Genomic DNA, 23,198 nt, shown 5'->3' with positions numbered 1-23,198 from the left:
CATTTTTAATCCACATGGAGACTTGCAGAAAAACCTCCCCTTTCTTAAAGTATCATGAGTGGCTCTCTATCTCCTGCAACTCAGAAAGTCTCACTTCAGCACCATCTTATCCTGGGTTCATAAAAAAGGCCAAGGGCTGCCAACTTACCTTAGACAATGACACCTGATAATGGTGTTCATGATACTGACATCGATCCTTTTATCAATGAAATTTGAGAAAATTTGGGGTTAGCAGCAAAGCAAAGCATTTGCATGTTGGCCTGCTTTCCCAGAGCAATGAGCTTGGACTTCCCCCTCACCCAGACGGATGCAGACAACCTTAGCAGCTGGCTTAGGACTCAGCTACAGATGATACACCCACCAACAGAGAGATGACACACTTGTGTTGTTCAGAGCTGACGGGACCATTCCAGTCCAGGGTCTATTGAGTGCAGATTTGGGGATGAACGGGATGCCTTTCCAGTCCCTGAACAAGCAGGGCAGTTCCTAGGCAAAGCCATGAACTCCTGTCCTCGGTGTGAGGGGTTAGAAGGGCACTGAAGTTGAAGCAAGCTGTACTGTACACTGTCACCCTGTGTACAGTAGTCACTCTGGTAGCTTGGGCAGAAGCGATCAGGGTAAAGCTAGATGTGCCAGTCCCTCTTTAAGAATACAGTCCAAGGGCTTCCCTGGTGGCGCAGTGGTTGAGAATCTGCCTGCTAATGCAGGGGACACAGGTTTGAGCCCTGGTCTGGGAGGATCCCACATGCCGCGGGGCAACTAGGCCCGTGAGCCACAACTACTGAGTCTGCGTGTTTGGAGCCTGTGCTGCGTAACAAGAGAGGCCGCGACAGTGAGAGGCCCGCGCACCATGACGAAGAGTGGCCCCCGCTTGCCACAACTAGAGAAAGCCCTCGCACAGAAACGAAGACCCAACACAGCAAAAATAAATAAATTCATAAACTCCTACCCCCAATATCTTCTTTAACAAACAAAACAAAACAAAAAGAATACAGTCCACTCCTGAGTGGAGTGTATGTGTGTGTGGTGTCAAGGCAGTAGAGCAGTAAGGAAGAATGAGCCTCTAATCCTCTAATCACTCGTATTCTCTAGGAGAGAAACGGTTCTTTTATGCGCTCAGGGAGAGTGGTGGGCGCCTCAGATGGCCTCAAGAGCTTCAAGCTCTTACTAGAGGGTCCACCAGGATAGTTATGGTTCCTCCACACGGTATACTGTGAATAGGCACCTCTGGCCCTGCGCTTTTAGTCACTTGGGGATGAGGAAGTACTTCCAGTTAGTTAAATGGATACGGATACATGACAAAAACTGCTGCCGCTAATTGACATGTTAAAGGACATTCAGCCTAAACTGCCAATAGGTATAAATTAAATTTTTTAAAATTTAAACAGTTAAGAGGCACCATAGCATATGCATGGATTCTGGACCCAGATATTTTGGATCTAAAGCCCAGTTCCACTGCTTTCTACCTGTTTAACCTTGGTCAAAGCACTTAAATTCTCTATACCTCAATTTCTTCATCTATGTAGTAGGGATGATGATCATAGCACCTACCTCATTTGGTTATCGTGAAGACTAAATGCTTACTTGTATAAAGCCTGGCACATAATAAACATTCAGTTAATGTTATTGATTATTATCTACTGCTCTTCAAGAATAAGCCATAGAGAGAGACTTATTGAAAGCCATGATGATCAAAACAAAGTTCCTGTTTGACACTGGTTCTTTAACACTAAAAGAAAACCACATGTTACCCATACTTTATCCTCAATTATAGATGAAGAAGACTGAAGAATGGAAAGTGAAATTTTACACTAAAGGTGATATCCCTCTCTAATTTGATTTTTTTAAAAACAAAATTTGTGACTGAGTTGTTATGACTTCGCTGTCATTCTTTCTGCAATAACACACAGGAGTAGCGTCCCTTGGCAGCCTTCCAGCAGTGTTTACCCTTAAGATGGTCTAGAACCACACCATGAAAACAATCCCAGTGCTCAGCACAGGGGCTGGCACGTAGCAGACGTTCACGGTCTATTCACTTACTTTAAGTGACTGAATGTCAATTTCTCTCCTGCCATTTTAACCTCATCACCTCCTGTCTCGAAATCTTCAATAAAGGGTTTCCCTGGTGGCGCGGTGGTTGAGAGTCCGCCTGCCGATACAGGCGACACGGGTTCGTGCCCCGGTCCGGGAAGATCCCACATGCCGCGGAGCGGCTTGGCCTGTGAGCCATAGCCGCTGAGCCTGCGCGTCTGGAGCCTGTGCTCCGCAAAAAATCTTCAGTAAGACTGCTCTTTTTCAAGTTTAAATTATTCATCCTATATTTCAAATCTTTCAGGGATCTCACCTCTTCCTTATCTCCTTTTATCTAGTTGGCCCCTTTTACTGCTCCCTGCTTACTTCAGTTAATATATCTTCTTTTGCTCTGTTCTTCTTACTCATTTTTATCACTCACGTGGTACTAAATATAACTCCTTCTATACTTTAACATTTTGTTTACACTCAAATTTTGCTGCTTTCTCCTCATTGGAATTATAGTTGTAGTAGACAGTTTAGAGGCGCTTTCCCAGCCCGCCTCCTGTCTTCTCTAAAACTTGCTCCCATAGCAGCTATGTTTGAACTTCGTGACCCTAACCGTTAACCCTTAACTGCCCAAGGGTGGTTTTTGTTTTTGTTTTAAGGCACTAAGTTTTGAAGTGTTTTGTTTTGCAGTAAAAGATAAGGGATTCAGGACTTCCCTGGTGGTGCAGTGGTTAAGAATCCACCTGCCAGTGCAAGGGACACGGGTTCGAGCCCTGGTCCGGGAAGATCCCACATGCCATGGAGCAACTAAGCCCGTGCGCCACAACTATTGAGCCTGCGCTCTAGAGCCCGTGAGCCACAATTACTGAGCCCGTGTGCCACAACTACTGAAGCCCGCGCGCCTAGAGCCCGTGCTCCACAACAAGAGAAGCCACTGAAATGAGAAGCCTGTGCACAGCAACGAAGAGTAGCTCCCACTCACCACAACTAGAGAAAGCCCGTGCACAGCAGCAAAGACCCAACACAGCCAAAAATAAATAAATTAATTAAAAAAAAAATAAGTGATACATCATTGTCCTCAAAAGTTGCTTCATAAAATCTCTAATTGTGAGTTAAAAAATATGCTTTAGAGCTATAGTCATTTCGACTTAATAGTCGTATGATTTTATTATAAAAAATTATAGAGTACAAGAAACTTCTCTACTGAATATGATGTATAGTACAAAACATATGGTAAGTCTGTGATAAATGCCAGGAAGATTATGATTTTTTAAATGCCTAGAGGAGGAGGGAGAGGGCAAGGGATTTGATTTTTTAAGAAGTTTTTTTCTAGCTTTCAGCATCTGCTGGCCTGGTCATAGAAGAGGATATAGTTATTTAATAAAATGTTTATAATTTCATAGAAGAAATAAATTTGGTTTGTTTGGTTAAGATTCTTTACATTCCTGTTGTGTATTTATGGCTTGTTTTTAGTCAACTGCCCATCTTTCTGTCATATTGACTTTAGCCAATGACAACACAGGGATTGAGCTCAAGAGGGGAAAGACCCCTCGTATACGTGACCAGTATGCAAGCAAAGAGCAAGGTTAATAGGAACTTAAATTGACCAGGCAGGTGGATGTTTTATGACTTAACACTTTTGATTTTGTGGGTCTTAAAGTGTTTAATTCCCCCATTACTGTGATTAAGTTGCCACCATGGTTTAAAGTTTTTCGACAGGTATGAAAAATATTTTGTCTTATTATTTAGCTTAGGGGAGCAGTGATAACTCCTACGTGTTATCAGGTGCTTTGTTCCTACTGCAGCTGTTGACCATGGGAGTCTGTTCCGTCTGTGCTGAGCTTGTGTGTCAGCGTGCCCTTGGCTTTTTGTGTGTGAACTGGCACGTGGTAATGGAGATTAGGTCGCTCTGCTTCATGTGTTGATTTTGCAGCTAAACACACCCAGTTACTTCACACGTGTGATTGTAATGGCTGAATTTAAAAGATTAGGAAGAGGTAAAAAGAAAACAAATGCATTCAGAATAACTTAAGGTCAAATGGACATTCATAAGCATGTTGGAGATGGATGAAACATTAGCTCAAGATGTTAGACTGAGCTTCCTGATATCAGCTGATCTTTTAGCACTCCCTCATAGTCCTGCTATTATATAGCACCTTACAGTTTGGAAAGCATTCTCACTTGGGTCCATTTCTTATTTAGATTCCAATTTTCTAGCTGCTACAACCGGAACATTTCACAACTTGCAAGAAAGCCACAGATTGTGGGGATTCTGCTGACTGGAGTCCCACAAGCTCCCTCACTGTACCTCATCTGAGATCAGGATCGTACCTCCAAAGTGGGGGCCTGTGGGACTCCAGATTTCCTGCTGTCTCACTTGCAGCTATGGCACTTGCCGTATCTATCATGGTGCCTTAACATAATAGGCCCTAAGTAAACATTTATCAAATTATCTTATTACAGGGCTGTACAAAGCCAGCACAGGAACCTTTCAGCACGTATTTATTGATTCATTATTATTTAATATTTCCACATCCCCATCCCGCAATATTCTCCTGTAGTTGTATTTAAAAATGACAATACTGTGTATGTTTTAATACTTTGCAGTACATAATTTACTGTCACGTGCATTATCTCATTTGATTTTCTCAAAAGCCTTATGAGCTATATAGGCAGGAAATTATTATTCCTATTTCACAGATGGGCTAACTAAGGAAGGCATAAAGACATTAAGTGATGTAGAACTGAGGTCTCTGTCTCGTTAACTAGCCTGTTTTCTGCTCTTTGAGGATGCTTTTCTCTTGCTTCAGTTCAGCCTCTTTCCCGGAAGAGTCCCTGTCTCAGTGGTGAATGAGAGTAGGGAGGCCCTCTTCCAGAACAATCTCATTGTTACAAATACCCTTCGTTGTTTGCAGTAACTCTGGTCTGGGGCAAAGAACATAAAAATGAATACTTTATTCCAAAGTCACTTATCATGTAGCTTCCAAAATGTGTATATTGATTTTGCATTTTATAGTCTCATGATGTCTATGTAGGTAAAATTATTACAAGATTTTGTTATTTATTGCTTCAACAACCCTACCCAACTCTCCAGTGATTTCCAATGTCAAAGAGAAGCAATCACTACCCTGATGCCCTGTATGACCTGGCTCCTACCTACTTCTCCAGCTTTATCTTATACCCCTCTCCTGTTCATGCGGTAAGCTCTGGCAACATGAAGTTCTTTCTGTTCCTAACATATGCCAAGCTCAGTACTACCTTAGGGCATTTGCACTTGCTGCACCTTCTGGGTGGAATATTATTCCCTGAGATCTTGCACAGGTGATTCTGTTTTATCATTCAGTCAACTGCTCAAAAGCCTCCTTGACAAAGTCTTTCCTGGTCTCCTTGTTAAGTGAAAAAAGCTAGGTACAGAAGAGTGTACATAGTGTGCTGCCATTTCTGTGTGTTTTTAAAAGAATATTTACACAAACATATGCAGAGAAAAGTGCTGGGAAGATACACAAAAAATTGAAAACTGGTTTCCACTAGGGAGGAGAACTGCTGGGTGAAAGTAGGATTAAAACATTTTTCACTCTTTTTATTATTTGAATTGTTTACTATCTGTATCTATTACTTTTTGAAATAATAAAACCTCTTTAAGAGAATGAGAAAAAAGAGCCCATTGGATTGTCTAAACCTAACAAATTGGAAATAAAACAGGAATAAATATTTAATATTTCACTTAGATTCAATAATTCAAGTATACAGGTCTTGGTGAGATGGATTCTTCTTCAAAGCAGTTCATCTGACAGAAACCTAAAATTCTATTGACCACAAGCTCAATAGGACCCAACCATAGGGCTGTTAGAAGACTGAATGCCTCCTCCCAACAGCAGCAGAATACATATTCTTCTTAAGTGCACATGGAACATTCTCCAGTATAGATGACATATTAGAGAACCAAACAAGTCTTAACAAATTTAAGGTGATTGAATTTATATCTAGTATCTTTTTTTACCACAATGGACTGAAACTAGAAATCAATAGCAAAGAGAATTGGAAAATTCCCAAATATTTGGAAATTAAACAACACACTCTTGAACATAAATGGATCAAAGAAGAAATCAAAACGGAAATTAAAAAATATCTTGAGACAAATGAAAGCAAAAATACAAATACCAAAACTTATGAGATGCAGCAAAAGCAGTACTAAGAGGCAACTTTATAGTGATAAATGCCTACCTTAAAAAAGAAGTAGAATCTCAAATATAAAACCTATTTCTATACATCAAGGAATTAGAAAAAGAAGAACATAAGCCCAAAGCTAGCAGAAGGAATGCAATAAAGATTAGAACAGAAATAAACAAAATAGAAAATAGAAAAACAATAGATAAAATCAATGAAACTGAGTTGCTTTTCTGAGAAGATCAACAGGGACTTGCCTGGTGGTGCAGTGGTTAAGTCTCCATGCTCCCAATGCAGGGGGCCCAGGTTCAATCCCTGGACAGGGAACTAGATCCCACATGCATGCCGCAACTAAGAGTTCACATGACACAACTAAGGAGCCCACCTGCCGCAACTAAGACCAGGCTCAACCAAATAAAAATAAACTAATTAATTAATTTTATAAAAAGAAAAAGATCGACAAAATTGACATCTTTAACTAGACTAAGAAAAAAAAGAGAAAGACTCAAAATCAGAAATGAAAGGGGACATTATTACGACCTCTGCAGGAATTAAAAAGATTACAAGAGTACTATGAATAATTGCACACTAACAAATTGGATAACTTAAAAGAAATGGATAAATTCCTAGAAACATATAACTTACAAGATTGAATCATGGAGAAACAGAAAATTTGAACAGACCAATTACTAGTAAGGAGATTGAATCAGTAAAACAAACAAACAAACACCTCTCAACAAAGAAAATTCCAGGACTAGATGTCTTCACTGGTGAATTCTACTAAACAGTTAAAGAAGAATTAATACCAATCCTTTTCAAACTCTTCCAAAAAATTGAAGAGGAGAAAACTTTTCTAAACTCATTTTATGAGGTCAGTATCACCCTGATTCCAAAGCCAGAAGAAGATGTTACAAGAAAAGAAAACTACAGGCCAATATTCCTGATGAATATAGGTGAAAAAATCCTCCACAAAATACTAGAAAACTGAATCCAGACACACATTAGAAGTCTCATATTCCATGAACAAGTGGAACTTATCCCTGGGATGCAAGGATGTTTCAACATATGAAAATCAACCAATGTGAGACAGCATATTAACAGAACAAAGGATAAAACTCTTATGATGATCTCAATAGATGCAGAAAAAGCAGTAGACAAAACCCAACACCTTTCTTGATGGAAAAAAAAGACTCAACAAACTAGGAATGAAAGGAAATTATCTCAAAGTAATAAAGGCCGTAAATCCCACAGCTAACATTATACTCAATGAAAAACTGAAACATTTTCCTCTAAGATCACGAATAAAAGACAGGAATGCTCACTCTTGCCACTTCTATTCAACATTTCTATTCAACTGGAAGTTCAAGCCAGAGCTATTAGGCAAGGAAAAGAAGTAAAAGGCATCCAAATCTGAAAAGAATTAAAAATCTCTGTTCACAGATTACATGATCTTATATGTAGAAAATTCTAAAACTTCCACAAAAACATTGTTAGAACTAATAAACAAATTCAGTGAAGCTCAAAGACACAAAAATCAATATGTAAAAATTTGTTGTGTTTCTATACATTAACAATGAACTATCTGAAAAAGATAATAAGAAAAGAGCACCATTTACAATAACTTCATAAAGAATAAAATACAAAGAAATAAACTTAACCAAGGAGGCAAAAGACGTGGACACTGAAAACTACAAAATATTAATGAAAGACATGAGAGAGGACACAAGTGAATAGAAAGACATCCTGTGTTCATAGATTGGAAGACTTAATATTGTTAAAACGTCCATACTACCCAGAGCAACCTATAGATTTAAAGCAATCTTTAGCAAAATCCCAATGACATCTTTTACAGAAATAGAAAAATAATCTTAAAATTCATATGGAACCACAAAGGACCCTGAATAGCCAAAACAATCTTATAAAGAACAAAGCTGAAGGTCTCACACTTCCTGATTTTAAACATATTACTAAACTATAGTAATCTAAACAGTATGCTACTGGCATAAAAATAGACATATAGACAAATGGAACAGAATATAGAGCCCAGAAACAAACCCATGCATATACAGACAACTGATCTTCAACAAGGATGCTAAGAATACACAATGGGAAAGGAGAGTCTCTTCAATACATGGTGGGGGGAAAATTTTGCATGTGGGTATCCACATGCAAAAGAATGAAAATGGACCCTTATCTTACATCATACACAAAAATCAACTCAAAATGGATTAAAGACTTCAACAGAAGACCTGAAACTGTAAACTCTTAGAAGAAAGCCAAGGGGGAAATCTTTGTGATACTGATCTTGGCAATGGTTTCTTGGGTATGATACCAAAAAGCACCAGCAACAAAAGCAAAAATAGACAAGTGGGACTACATTAAATTAAAAAGCTTCTGCACAACAAAGGAAACAGGTAACCTACAGAATGGGGGAAAATGTTTGCAAACCATATATCTGATAAGGGGTTAATATCCAAAATATATAAGAAACTCATATAACTCAATAGCAAAAAACCAAATAACCCAACTTAAAAATGGGCAGAGGTAATGAATAGACAATTCTCCAAAGAAGATAAGCAAATACAACAGATATATGAAGAGATGTTGAACATCACTATCATCAGGGAAATGTAAACCAAAATCACGAGATACCACCTCACATCTGTTAAGATGTTCATTATCAAAAAAACCCAGAAAATAGCAAATGTTGACGAGGATGTAGAAACATTGGAACCCATGTGCCATGTTGATGGAGATGTAAAATGGTAAAACAGAATGGAGCTTCCTCAAAAAATTAAAAATAGAACTACCATATGATCCAGCAACCTACTTCTGGGTATTTATTCAAAAGAACTGGAATCAGGATCTTGAAGAGATTTGCACTCCCGTGTTCATTGCAGCATTGTTCACAATAGCCAAGAGGTGAAAACACCTAAATACCCATAGATGGATAACTCGATTATGTAGTACATACCTACAGTGGAATATTATTCAGCCATAAAAAGAAGGGAATCCTGTTATATGATATGTCATGGATGGACCTTGAGGACAATTTACTAAAAAATAAGCCTGTCACAGAAGGACAATACTGCATGATTCTACTTATATGAGATATCAAAAGTTGCCAGACTTATGCAAGTAAAAAGTGCAATTTCTCAGAGCTGCGGGGAGGGAGAAACGGGAGTTGCTGTTCAATGGGTATAAAGTTTCAGTCATACAAGATGAAAAAGCTCTAGAGATCTGTTGTACAACATTGTGCTTACAGTTAACAAAAGTCTACTGGAGTCTGAAAGTTTTGTTGAGGGTAGATCTCATGTTATGTACTTTCTACCACAATTTTTAAAAAATGTGAGTGCACCTCACAATAGCAATCAAAGAAATGCAAATAAAAATTATCACCTGTCACATTAGTGAGGGTTTAAAAATGCTACTGAGAGTTCCCTGAGGCAGGCTCTTTCTCATTTACTGATGGTTGCAGTATAACTTGGCAGCTATAATCATTTTGAAAAACAGTTTGGAAATATGCATGGAAGGGTCTTAAAAATGTTTATATCATTTGATGTAATAATTTCCCATGTAGGAAATTGTTCTCATGCAGTAATAATGAATATAAATATGTTCATTGTTTAGAAGACCAAAAATTAGAAATCTTCCCAATGTTTTATAAGAGGGAGGATGGTTCATAGATATTGATACACATGATGGAACAACAAAAATGAAGTTTTAGCGACAAGAGAAAACTGCTCACAATTGTAACATTAAGTGAAAAAAGGGGAGATAACAAACTGTGTGAAAGGTGATTATACACAGTATTATCTCACTATGTAGAAAAATTAAAAATAAAAAAGATGAAGGAAATAGATAAAAAATGTTATACAGGGTTGTTTCTGGGTAATGAGACTATGGATGATTTAAATAAAATAAAATTTTTAAAAATCCCTTTTTTCATGTTTTCCAAACTTCTGACAAGGAGCTCATATAACTTTCCCAATCAGGAATATATATATATATATCTATATATGTGTATATATATGTGTATATATAGATATATATACGTATGTATACAGAAAATCTAAAAATAAAATGTGATCTAAGTTTTCATGAAAAAAATGACTAGTTTATCCAAACATATTTTTTAAAAATAAATACATTTATATATTTATTTTTGTCTGCTTTGGGTCTTCGTTGCTGCATGCGGGCTTTCTCTAGTCGTGGTGAGCGGGGGCTACTCTTCGTTGCGGTGCGTGGGCTTCTCATTGTGGTGGCTTCTCTTGTTGCGGAGCACGGGCTCTAGGTGCCTGGGCTTCAGTAGTTGTGGCACAGAGGCTCAGTAGTTGTGGCTTGCGGGCTCTAGAGAGCAGGCTCGGTAGCTGTGGTGCACGGGCTTAGTTGCTCCGCGGCATGTGGGATCTTCCCGGACCAGGGGTCGAGCCTGTGCCCCCTGTATTGTCAGGCAGACTCTTAACCACTGCGCCACCAGGGAAGCCCCAAACATATATTTTTTGAAAGGATCTTCTTACTCTTTAGTCTCTGCAAACATAAACATGTAAGGTAGACTGGAGAGTTACTAAAAATTAGACTCTTTATTCTAGAAATACTGGAAGGCATTTGATTGATTTTATTTAAGACAAACATAAGCTTCTTCACTAAATCTTTTCATTCTAACTTAAAAGAGATAGACCTAACTGGGGGGTAAAAATCAAGAGAAAGCCTTACATTATTTATTTGTGAAGTTAACATATGGCCTTAGGTAGCCCAAGAAGTAGCATCAACTCCCTCTGGGATGCTGTGGGTGGTTCATCCTCTTCAGGAGAGTGGTTTCGGAGAGACACAAATGGAATGGCAAGCAGGGAGGGAGGGTGGTGGTCTGCCCTGGCAGCCAGGTCAGTCAAACCCACCCTGGCTTTCAGTGGGTTGGCAGATGGCACAGCCAGATTGTCCCACCAGCCTGGAGCTACTAACTAAAACAATTACATTCAAGACGAGATAAATTCATGCTACAATCAGATTCCTAATATTAGCAGGGGATGGTGGGGGTAATGTTCTAACTGGCTTAAGTTGTGAACAGAAAACTCTAATGAGGGATGAACAGAGAAAGGTGCAAGCTGGCTTTTATAGGGATACAAGCCATGGACTCTCTGAGAAAATCAAGTTTATGCCCCACTATTCTGTTCCCCTCCCAGCCCTGCCATTTGATTCCACTTGAGAAGTGTTTTTTGGTTCTTTTTTTACCTTCGCTTATATATTTCCTTGAAACCAGACAAAGCAAATTTGGGGAACTTGGGCCCAATCTAGAAAACAGACATGGTTTTGGTGGGTCCATTCTGTGTTTAAAACAAAACAAAACAGAACTGGAATGAGTTGCCTATAGTTACAAGTTGGATTTGGCATAAAACACAGGATTTGCACTTAAAAAAAAATTAAATTTAGCAACAGTAAGCTGTTATTGTCACATGGCGACAATTAGCTGGAGAGCAGTGTCTGATGCGCCTCTGAGATGGCACAGTCTCACCAATTTGCCACAGTCCTCACTTGGCCCTTTTGCTCATTTGGATTTCCATTCCTGGTGCCTGTATGCATTCCTGAGGTTTTCAGGTGTCAGAATGATTCCCCAAACTGGTCTGTGAGCCCTGCGTTGCCTAAGATAAAAAGCCTCCACTGCTACAAAAACTTAATTCAAAGCAACACTTCCTGTAAGTAACTGATAAAGACAGACCTGATGAAGAACTTTAAACAAGCTCAAAGACATGCAGGGAGAGCAGAAAGAGAGAGATGGCCCTCTGGAAGTCAGAGGCGTCCTGGGCAAACAGCTAGAATGGAGGTCCTGCAAAGACTGAGACATCTTATGGGAAACTCTCAGCCTAGTGTTTGGAACTTAGTAGGAGGTTAATAAATGTTTGTTTCCATCTTCCTAAGAGCAGATGCAGAGCACAGCAAGGAGGAAATGGAGCCAGAATAGTGTAATGCAATGCACAAAAGCACAGCATGCCAAGGGAGAAGGAGGGAGGGGGTAATCGCAGCCTAGAGAGCAGTAGCAGCAACAGAACAAGCCTGGAGAAGTTAGAATGACAGATCCAGGTACTATAATAACTGGGGACTTCATAACCAAGGCATGATTCTGATGGACCTTTGCTAGCCACACATCTATAAGGTAAGTAGGAGCATGGAGTAGATAAATGAAGTCAACATTAATCAGGCAGAAATTCAGACAGAAATTCACACCAAGACCCTAGTGATGAGAAAGCATTCAACCCTTTAGTGAAGGATTGTTGGTTAAAACTAACTATACACACACACATATTACAGAGAATATGTAAAATATGCTGAATAACGGTGTTCAGATGAAGTACAGAAATTTTATACTTAGGTGAAGTAAGTTGTTTAAAAAGTTTTTGTGTGTTTGACTAACCAATGGTGTGGCTTTAGTTACTTTGAAATAATTTATTTCTAAAGCCCCAATTAAAAACAAATTCGTTACTAACTGAAGTAACATTTCCTGCAGCATCTTGTCACTATAGTAATAACCTGTCAGAGAATGTTAGACAAAGGGTGCTGAACGGTGCAATGGAAGGTTACTGATGCAATTATTTCTTTTTCCTAGCCCTTTACTTAGGGTCATAGCCCACCAGTCAGTGTTTATACATAGGGTGGCTTTGCAGTATTTATTTCTTTGAAAATTATTTAACAGTCTTGAGAGGCAGTGACTGACAATAATATGCAGAGTTTCCAGTATGAGTGCTTAATAAATGGGAAAACAATAAAATCCTGTATGAGGAGAAACAGCAGTCAGTAAAGCTGTTATACTCTAAAATATTTTAAAGCCATAGTAGTAACTATTTAGAAAAGCATAAAAAGCAAACAATGCATCGGCTAAATTATAATAAAGGAACTTTTATATCCATTAAAATGTTTACCCAAATAATTTCCTCTTAAATTCCTTAGGGGATTGAGAGAAGGTATGGGAAAGCGGACAGGGTATGGATTAAAAAAAAAACAAAAAAACCCCCAACAACAGCAAAACATTTTTTTGGAACCATGTGGAACTCTGCTGACGACAAACCGGGTTGTTACATCCTGCACCACGGCAGTGTGCTCCAAGTGCCTTCAAGACTCCCTCTAATCCAGTGCCAATTGGCGAGCCCCTCCAAATTTCTAGACGTCTTCAAGCTCTTAAGGACTTGGTTTTGGAAGAGGAGGCACCCAGGTGCGCCTGTGCGACACCTCCGGATGTGTGCCGCGACACAGTGACACCGGGAAAGCAAATGCTCTCATACCCCGAGAGCAAGTTCTTTATTTACAGCTAACTAACCTGGGGAAACTAGGCTAGGCTTGGGAACCTTGACCGCTGTGCTTCCGGGATCCTGCGCAGCCTTCAGCCGCTGGAGAACTCGGCGACCAGGGCTGTGTACCCCGCGCTGTTAAGTTTGGGAAAGGAAGCGAGAAAAAAAAAAAAAATAGAGCTGCTCCTTTAAGAACTTCTTTTCCCTTTTACTCTATGTTTACATAACACCCGGGCGATCCACCGCAGGGCCCGAGGGGGGCGGGGAGGGGACGTGGGCGGCCCCACGCGCCGGGGGAGGGGGCGCCGGGTGGGCGGGGGGGCTGCGGGCGTCTCGCGGAGGGCCGGGCGGCTCCCACCTGCCCGCGCGCCCGCGGGGCGGCTCAGCGGTCCGGCCCCCGCCCCCTCCCCCTCCCCCGCCCTTCCCCCGCCCGCTGACCCCGCCCCTCCCTAGCTTTCTCGCTCTTTCCCTTCCTCCCTCCCGCGGGGCTTCGGCGGCGGCTGCGGCTCAGGCGCTCGGCGCGGGTAGGTCCCCCTGCTGCCTGGTTCCATTTGTTGCCGAGTCCGGCTCGGGGCAGCCGCGCTGCGCGGAGCTCCGGAGAGCCCGGCAGGGCAGCCGCGCAGCCACGACGGAGCAGCCGCGGGATTGGCCGCCCCGCGCCCCCTTCGCCGCCGTGCCCTTCCCTGGCGCGCTCACTCCCTTCTCGGGATGGGATTGTAGCGGCGGCGCGGACTCGGCGGGGGTCGCGGCGGAGGCGACGGCGGCGGCCGAGCAGGGCTCCATGTTTTCCCCCGGCCAGGAGGAGCACTGCGCCCTCAACAAGGAGCCGGTGAAATACGGGGAGCTGGTGGTTCTGGGGTAAGTCCGGGGGTCCCCGACCCGGGGAGCTTTGGGGCGGGCAGCGAGCGCTCCGGGCTGGGTGGCAGCAGCGCGCCCGCATCCCCGAGCAGGGCCAGCGGGGTGGCTCGGGGGCTCTGTGGGGATCGCCCGGGCGCTTGGGTCGGCGCGAGCGGCTCGGAGGGCTGGGACGGCGGGGGCGGGGAGGCGCGCGCGGGGCGCTGCGGCGGGCACCGGGATGCGCTATCCGCGCCGAGGACGGTGGCGAAGGAAGTGGCGGGGACTGGGGCGACCCCGCGCCCCGCGGGGCTCAGCGTTCGGGAACCAAGTCGTCGGCGGTACCGCAGGGATAGGGGTTCGACTTCCCTGCGCGCCCCGGGCCGGGTAGCGGGGGTAGTGGCCAGGGCTGAGGCACCGCCGTCGCAGGCACCACGCGGTGTCCGAGGACACCCCCCCCCACCACCTTGGCGAAGCTGAGAGGCCCCCGGGGGCCCTCTGACCCAGCTTACTGTGAGCCCGGGGCCCGGAACTCCAGGCGCGGCACCGCCGGCTCGGCCGCAGCGGGCGGTGGGATCCGCGCCGGGGGCGTCCACGGGCAGCGCTTTGCATATTGTTATGGTGACCGCCACGGGTAGCCGCAGCCCGAGGACACTGAACTGTCTGTGACTCGGCCGGGAGTGTCCCGGAGTGGGCAGGAACGCCGCTGCCCCCCACCCCGGGCTCCCCGGCACGGGACCGCATCCCTTTCGTCCCTCGGTCCTGGGATTCGGCCTCGCAGATGTCCTCCCAGCGGCGGGGAGCTCGCCAGCCTCACCCGCCTCGACTCCCTCTCCGCTTGTGAAAACCACATTTTGAAGATAGTAATTATCTACAGTCGTTAAACGGCAGCAATTAGAGACTTCATTTTCTTCCTGAGTTTCCTTGTGACATTTCTATTGTTTACCCTTAATAAGACAAGAGAAAGGCTTCGCCAGGATTAAAGCAGGGTAAAGTGGGCAGTGAAAGGGGAGCGGAGTGGGGAGGGGAAAGTGCGGGGAAACTCCGGAGAAGCAGCAACTTGGGTTTAGTATTGGAAGAGAAAGGATTATTTTTCCCTTTGGATCTGTCACTCCTGAGAACCCGCGCTTTTGTCCTTCTCTCTTGAAAGACCTGTATTCTTAACATTATGGGTGCTGAAAGGTAGGCTTAGCACACACGCGAAGAGTCATGGGTATGGAAAAACTCAGGGCACTCCGAAAAATGTGTTTTGATAACTGAATACTTTGAAGTAAGTGCCGACTTAAACATAATTTTAAAAAGAAGAATTTTTAAGAGGAGCTTCCAGACACAGCTCAGCTCTAAGTTGTCCAGTCCAACTTACCTTGTTGCTACAGTATTAGGTGGAATATCATTGGAAATCTCATTACCTATTTGGAAGCTGTTTGCAGATAAGCATTTTTCTCACCTGCATCTAATTGCACTTAAAAGACAGATATCAGGGTTCACTGGAAGGAGAGAGGAATGGGAGGAAAAAAGCCAGAGTTTAGCTTGTTTTATGTAATCTCAGCCCAGCCTAATATTGTGCAGTTTGGTTTTGTTTGTGCGGCTGGCTTCAAAGTATGTTTAACATTGTGAACCTGACACGAAAGATTAACTTAGGCCAGGACTTTATTTCATTATTTCCTTTTGAGGAAATCGTTGTTGAGATGTTTCATGAAAGCAGTGTGTGAATGGGCCTGGAGAGGGTTTTGTGTTCACAGCTGGAAGTGGTGGGCATTCCAAAGCCCTGAAAGGGATTTATACCCTGGATTGTCCTAGTATCACAGGCTTACTCTAAAGTAGGCTGTGTAAATGCGTTGCCAATTGCATGTGCTCTGTCCTTTAAGAATGCTTTTCCAGGAGACACTTCATATGACAGAGTTGGCACTTACATCAATACTTTGGGCCACTCAGCAGTTATTTGTGCACCTACTATGTGCCAGCACTGTTTAGGCATACCGGCTCCAGCAGTGAACAAGGAGGTTTCATTTTAGTGTGGAGTGGCAGGTATAAACAGGAGGAAACATGTAAACAAAGGAATAGTAGATGGCAATTTTGGGTGCTGCCAAGTTCTCAGCAGAAGTGGGTCAGCTTGGGAAATGTCTGTTGTAGGCAGGTCTTGCTTCTTTAGCTGGGAGGTCAGGGAAGGTCTCTCTCAGGAAGCGAAAGGTGAGTTGAGACCAGGTTCTGAGAAGATGCTCGTCTGGATTTTGAATACTTCAGAAGAATTGTGGCCTTTTTCTGTTTCTGAGAGTAGTTTTCTGACTCTCTAGCGATATTGAACACATTTGAAGAGTGCGGGGGGGAAAGGGTGAAAAGGTAGGGAGACTTTAAAGAGACCCTTGTTAATCATTATCCTACCCTTAGGACTTGAGACAGGGCTCTCCCTTTTAAAACAGCAGTAACAATCAAATAAAAATTATTATCAGATTTGCATGTCTGATCATCTAGAACATAAATAATGGCAGACAATTCTAGTAGGTTTTCTCACTGATAAAATTAACCTTGAGATCTAAAAATGCCCAATATTGATATTGATAGAAGCTTTTTGCTTGTAAAATACAGTGTGTTTTTCATTTAAAAAATAAAAAACGGTTGTGTGGTAGTCCTTTTTGTTTGCTTCTAAATTTCGTAGTGAAATGTTGCTAAGAGGTCCTGGAGAGCAGACTGAGGAGCTATATATGTATATGTCTATATCCATATATAGATGCTTCTGCGTCTTTTCGTGCTTTACACGATATTAAGAGAATTGCCAGCTAGTCAGGATTTTAGTAGAGTCATCATTTTCTTGGCAGATTGGTAGAATTTAATTATTTCTTGATTTCAACCAGTGAATGCATCGTAGCCACAACTCATTGTTGTGTCCATTATGTAATGGAAGATAGAGAAAAGGACTGGTCTACCTGTTTGGTCTTTTTTCTGTTAATTTTAAACCTGGCTAAAATGTTGAAGTTGGGGAAGTGTGTCAGGATTTGAGAGGCAGTTCGGTATAGTTCGTGAGGAGAGGATGAACCAGCAGTCAGGAGACCTGGATTGAATTCCTTTCTTGCCCACTGGCTTTGTGATTAGTGACTTAGGCCCTTACCCTTTCTCTGTTTCTTTAGAAATAATGAAATATGATTGGATTAGGTAGTTGTCAAGGACCGTTCTGGGTTTATACCCTGTCGTATTGTTCATTGGCTGAAATGTTGAAAACATATAGTTAACATAGTCTAGGTAGCCCAGCATGTGTTGATTTTGTATATTCTTAAGGTGAAGGTGTTAGAATTCGAATGGGAACTGTGTTTTAATAGCAGAAAAGATTGATGCTGTGATTACTTTTTTGGAAGTAGAGATGTGCAAAACAGGCATTTTTAAAAGTTGTAATGGTATACGTATATTTGGTACATTGGTGTTAGGTTGTACATGAGGGTGTTCAAAATTTGGTAAAACTTTCTGTTCCAAGTTTAAGGAAGGCAGTGATGTTTTGAAATTAAGCTCAGTGGGCTGAAATAATCAACATAAGGAAGAGATAATCTGATGCTGAAATTTTAGAACTGAAAGGGCCCTAAGAGGTCATGGTACATGTTCAGCTCTTTAATTTTACTGATGAAGCAACTGAGGCTCCCGGAAGGAAGGGGATTTGTTCAAGTTCATAGTTGAGCTGGATCACTACACTGCCGGGTCACTGTTTCCCCACTTCAGGGCAGAGTCCAGCAGTGCTGTTAGCAGAGTCCAGTCAGTTCCTCAAAGCTTCAGTTTTTCTTGTAACTTTTATGAGGGGAGCTGAATCTCTTTCTGGATTCAATTTAAAGCATGCAGCTCTCTTGCTGACTAATGGCCCATCATGGTTTCTGGAAAAATATTGCTTATTCTTAGTTCCCCTCACCTCACAGTTGAATGGATAATGCATTTTGCAAGACTTTCTTTTTCATTTGGTGCTTCACGGAATGTATTTTTATTGGCTCTCTCATCCAGAGGTTTTTAACCTAGGGTCCACAGATGGAATCCAGGGAGCCCTTGAACTTAGATGGGGGAAAATCATCTTTATTTTTACTGTATTCAAACTGAGATTTAGCATTTCACTCCATTATGTGTATAGGCAACAGATAGACCTGCTGCTAGATTCGTTAATACATTAATCCAGAAGTACATACGTTATTGTATCACAACTTAAAACTATCTTGATAACCAAGTATAATTGATTCCATTTTTAATCCTTTGTATTGTATTTTATGCATTTAAAAATATTTTTCTGGACTTCCTTGGTGGCGTGGTGGTTAAGAATCCTCCTGCCAATGCAGGGGACACTAGTTTGAGCCCTGGTCCGGGAAGATCCCACATGCCGCAGAGCAACTAAGCCCGTGTGCCACAACTACTGAGCCTGTGCTCTAGAGCCCGCGAGCCACAACTGAGCCCACGAACCACAGCTACTGAAGCCCACGTGCCTAGAGCCCGTGCTCCACAACAAGAGAAGCCACCACAATGAGAAGCCTGCGCACCGCAACGAAGAGCAGCCCCTGCTTGCCCCAACTAGAGAAAGCCTACACGCGGCAATGAGGATCCGACGCAGCCAAAAAAATAAATAAATTTATTAAAAAAATTTTTTTCTGAAAAGCGCTCAGTATACTTTACTAGACTGCCAAAAGGATCCTTCGCACAAAAAAGGGTTAAGAATTTCTACAGATATGACTCAAAAATATTGTAATTGAAACTGACCAAGATCTACAAACGGCTAAAGGTCAGGGGTACGTGCCTATTTCCCTTTGGATTGTGTAGCATTTTATCAGGTAACAGACAAAGAGGACTGTTGCTGGAAGAGTTTATGGTCCTTATTCTTTGAAACAAGCAGCTCCGATTTCTAGATGCCCATTTTTGTCTTAACCTTGGCATTTTGCCTTGACCCCTCCCCTTGGTAGTAATAAGAAACCTTAAAATACATCCTAACACTTTTCCTTTTCTCATCGTCCTCTCTAATTTGGGCCCAGACATCAAACACTCGTGTCCTTTATAGACTAAAAGGTCTTTGAACTTAAAAAAAAAGATACAAAACAAAACCTTTGCTGTCGCTCAGCATGTAGGGTCATCTGCAGAGCTCGGCTCTGTTTGTGTGGATGGAGTGTCTACTTCTGTAGGCTATTAAGGGTCATGATGTGACTGGCTTCGGGTTGCTATATTTTCCTTTACTAACTTTAGCCTTGTTTGGAGTATGTGGCTGTCTGTGTGGTTTCTTGTCTGGCTCTCTCAGATTTATTTGTTTCTCTCTTTAACACACCAAGCCTGAAACCTTCATTAGGACTTTTCGTTTTCAGTTGTATTTCATCATATGATTAATGTTTGGGTATGCTTTCGGTAAACAAAAGTAAAACCAGGTTGATAGAGGTTCCAGCACCTTTACCAAAACATATTTTATCAAAAGGATAAAACATGTACACAGAAAAGACCAAAAACCAAAACCATGCCAGTTGCTGTATTTGAGGGAGACCAGTATTGTCACATTGAGGCAGTGGTTTTGTGTCTGTTATGTGGGGATCAGCAAGGTGGGGCCATAGATTGTCTTTGGAATGGAGACAGTAGCTCTTGATGGAGCTCCTTGGTATGGGAGAAAAATAACTGAAAAGGAATTTCTGACATCTTTTGATTTAACTAAGGGTTTCCCCTGGCGTGAGCAGAGTCTATAAGAAGAAAGTCAGTCGAGGGTAAGAATGATTCTGTTAATGGTTCTTATTGAGCTTACTGTCACTTTTATCTTCTGGAAAATAAAAATAACGAGAGCAGAAAGTGCTTCACATTTGTTAGCTTTGTCTAAATCAGCTGTTCTCAGCCGCCTTAGTACGTGATGATCAGTTTTGAGGTCCATGGCCGGTAATTTATGACACGTAATAAAGTATGGATCTTTTAAATGATTCCAAAATGTCCCTTTAATAACGTGATTTTACGCACTCGCATCTGCTATGTTTTCCCAAGTGGGAGAGAAAGGGGTGGAGTTACATCAGGCAAGCCAGGGATTTATTCATTCAGCAAATATTTATTGGGATTGTGCTCTTCCAGGCATGGGGGATACAGCAAGACAAGGCAGACACGTGAATTGCTGTCTTATTCTTGTCACAGCCCTTTAGGGAACAGCTAGTACAAATACACAGTTCATTTATTTATTCCACAAATATTTGAGCATCTGCTACGTGCCGGATGCTGTCCTTGGCACTAAGGGATGTAGTGGTGAACAAGACAGGTACCATCTCTGCCGCTGTGGATCCTGCATAGAAAGCAGTTTAGAGTATAAGCTGTGACGGGGGGTACATTAACAGGGTCACCTAACCATGTGCCAGGATGAGAAGGGGTTAGCCAGGTGGAGGTAGAGGGAAAGATTGCTCTAGGAGGAGGAGTAGACCCAGAGGTGAGCACACATGCTCCTTTGAGGAATGGAGAAAAGCCCCGAATGACTAGAAGAGAGTGGTTGGAATACATAATGTGAGAGATGAGGGTGGGAGGGCAGGTCCAGCAGGATTCGGGACTTTATCCTAAAGGCGTGGGAGACTGTAGCTGGATTTTCAGCTCTGAAACTTGGAGTGGAGAAAGCACTTCTGCAAAGAGGGCTGCAGCAGTGCCCGTGGAAGGAGAAGCCCAGGCAGAGAGGGACCGGGGCGTATGGGAGCCAGCTGCTGTCTGGGTTCCAGTTTCTGGTTCCTGTCCCTCATGAGATCCAGTTGCACCCACTGTCCAGGGTTGCAAGCGACCAGCCACTCATTCAGTGACTCAAAAATACTGACTGAGGGCCAGCACTGCCGCAGACACTGGGCTGCATACAGTAGGAGTGAGACAGATGGTCCCGCCTGCAGGGAGCTCACCTGTGAGTGGGGGAGATGGGTGGTGCAAATGAGTCGGCATGCAGGTAGATGCAGCATCTAATTTCAGAGAGTGTCAGGAGGAAGATGAAGCAGGATAAGGGGAGGAGAGTGCTTGTTGTGTGTGTGGGGGAACTAGCCAGGTCAAGTGCTGGAGATAAGGTAGTGGGGGCCCTTGTAGACAGGGAAGTCAGGGGAAACTTTTCTGAGAAAGTAACCGTGTATCCTCTGAGAGTCCCCTATCTTTTTCAGTTTTTATTTACTTTTTTCCGGTTTAAGCCACCCTGAGTGGGTTTCACTCTTAGGCCAAAGGATTCCGAGTATCCTGTTAGTTAAGGAGGCAAAGTATGTAAACCATTTACTAAAGGTGAAATAGAAGAGCAAACAAGTAGAAGGATGTACATTTAACGTCCCTGGACACACGCAGGGTTCAGTCCGCTGCGCTGCTCGCCACGTGCCCAGAGTGGTAATTGCGTTCCACTAGGGCTCATTGAGAAGATCTGCTTCTCCCTCCAAGAAGAGTTGACCCTTTGAGGACAAGGGGTGACTTCTGCCCCTCTTGGAGTGCGAGGTATGCCTTTTCAGGCGCATGGGAGGTTGGGTTTCTCTGGCACACTGCAGCGCCCTGCTCAGCTCAGAGGTGTCTCTGGGGTTCGGTGACTGTTTCTCGACTTGGAAGGAACGCAGACTCTGGTTCTGTAGCACAGCTGCAGTTTTGTAAACAGTCCTCTCAACCTTAAGGGCCCAAGTTAAAGGCTCCCTGCGATACTAAACATGTACTTTACTGACGTCAGATATTCCTGTTTCAACTTTTGTTTTTCTTTTTGTCAGTCACCTAACAGTCATTTTGTCACCTGCAGAAAGTTCTGCCTTGAAGGGAAGCAGGCCGTCTGTTCCCATTCCACCAGCTGCTCGGAGCTGCGTTGCAGCGCGCTAGGGTGGTGCTGCAAGGCCGCGGTCATTAGTGCCTACTAATGACTAACGAGGGCTGGGGGGTACAAGCCTCTTGGATGACAGACCTAATAAATATGCATTAGGGGTATTTTCGGCAGCAGGTTTAAGACTACTGCAAGTCATTCTCGATTGAGGTTTTATTTCCAGCCGTCCACATAATGCTTCTCACTTGCAAACACTTAACTCCGTTCGTACCCTGCTTTTCTTGCTCTGTGTTTAGGTTGAGAATCATTATTTCAAGCTCCGTGCTCCCATTCTAATTAGTACTGGTTTAGCAGAATCCAACCAGAGCAGGCAGTTGTGTGTTTGGCTTCCAGGCTGTTGGTATGAAACGGCTGTTTACTATTACCAAGTCCCTTCGAGGAGCCCCCGAGGCCCCTCCTCCTTTCCGGTCCATACCTGGCCTTCTCCTGCTTCCTGCTACGCAGTTGTGGAGCGCTCTAATCGTAATCAGAGCTTGTGATGGGTGAGCAGTGAGGGTTTTCTGGAGCGCTCGACTGATGAATCGATGACCTTGAGGGAAGGCCCTCTTTGCACGAGGACCACAAACACAAAGAAGTGTGCTTCTTGCCAGATCCCAGAACTTACAGACTGGGTCCCTGCTGTGGTACTTGAGACTGCATTAGGGTTTGGGTGCTTTTGTCTTTACATGCTCTTGGGTAGAATTCAGAATGGAGTCTGTAGCCTTGCTCTATGGCTATTTGTATAGGGTACGCAGGAGAGCTATTGGAGCGAACAGGTAACTGTACTATGTGTGTCAGCAGTTTATGCTTCTCAACATAAACTGCTTGAGAACTATTTTCACATTCTTGAACTGTTTTCACATAATAAGCGTTCAGTTGTTTGACTCTGTAAACCATTCAATGAAAGAGTTATATCTAAAGGCCATGTATTGAGGTGGACATTACCCAACTTTCCCAACAGGATTTGCAGGCAGTTGGAGATCAGATAAGAGAACTCAGGGTTTTAACTTAGTCCCACATTCTTCCTCTGTCATCTTCAAATACAGCCAGCGTGCTGGACCTCTCTCAGGAGGTGGATCCCCTCCCCGTGCATCTGAGCTAGTTTTGTGATTTGCTGTGACCAGTCTTTGTGACAG

The 23,198-nt window shown here is 43.0% G+C and overlaps 1 protein-coding gene across 1 annotated transcript in view; it reads left to right on the top strand.

Annotated features, from left to right (window-relative positions):
* Window positions 1–14,072: 14,072 nt before the first annotated feature.
* Window positions 14,073–23,198, top strand: part of PELI2 (pellino E3 ubiquitin protein ligase family member 2) — a 212,322-nt gene continuing 203,196 nt past the window's right edge. Inside the window, exon 1 of the mRNA XM_060167129.1 lies at window positions 14,073–14,324. Within this exon, the coding sequence (XP_060023112.1) occupies window positions 14,248–14,324 (77 nt within the window). The 5' untranslated portion in view covers window positions 14,073–14,247. The remainder of the gene's footprint in view (window positions 14,325–23,198) is intronic.

The sequence above is a fragment of the Lagenorhynchus albirostris genome, chromosome 1 (assembly GCF_949774975.1).
Source record: "Lagenorhynchus albirostris chromosome 1, mLagAlb1.1, whole genome shotgun sequence".
In the NCBI taxonomy this organism is placed as follows: Eukaryota; Metazoa; Chordata; class Mammalia; order Artiodactyla; family Delphinidae; genus Lagenorhynchus; species Lagenorhynchus albirostris.
Note: the sequence above shows the minus strand (reverse complement) of the source record. Positions and strands in the feature narration are given on the sequence as shown.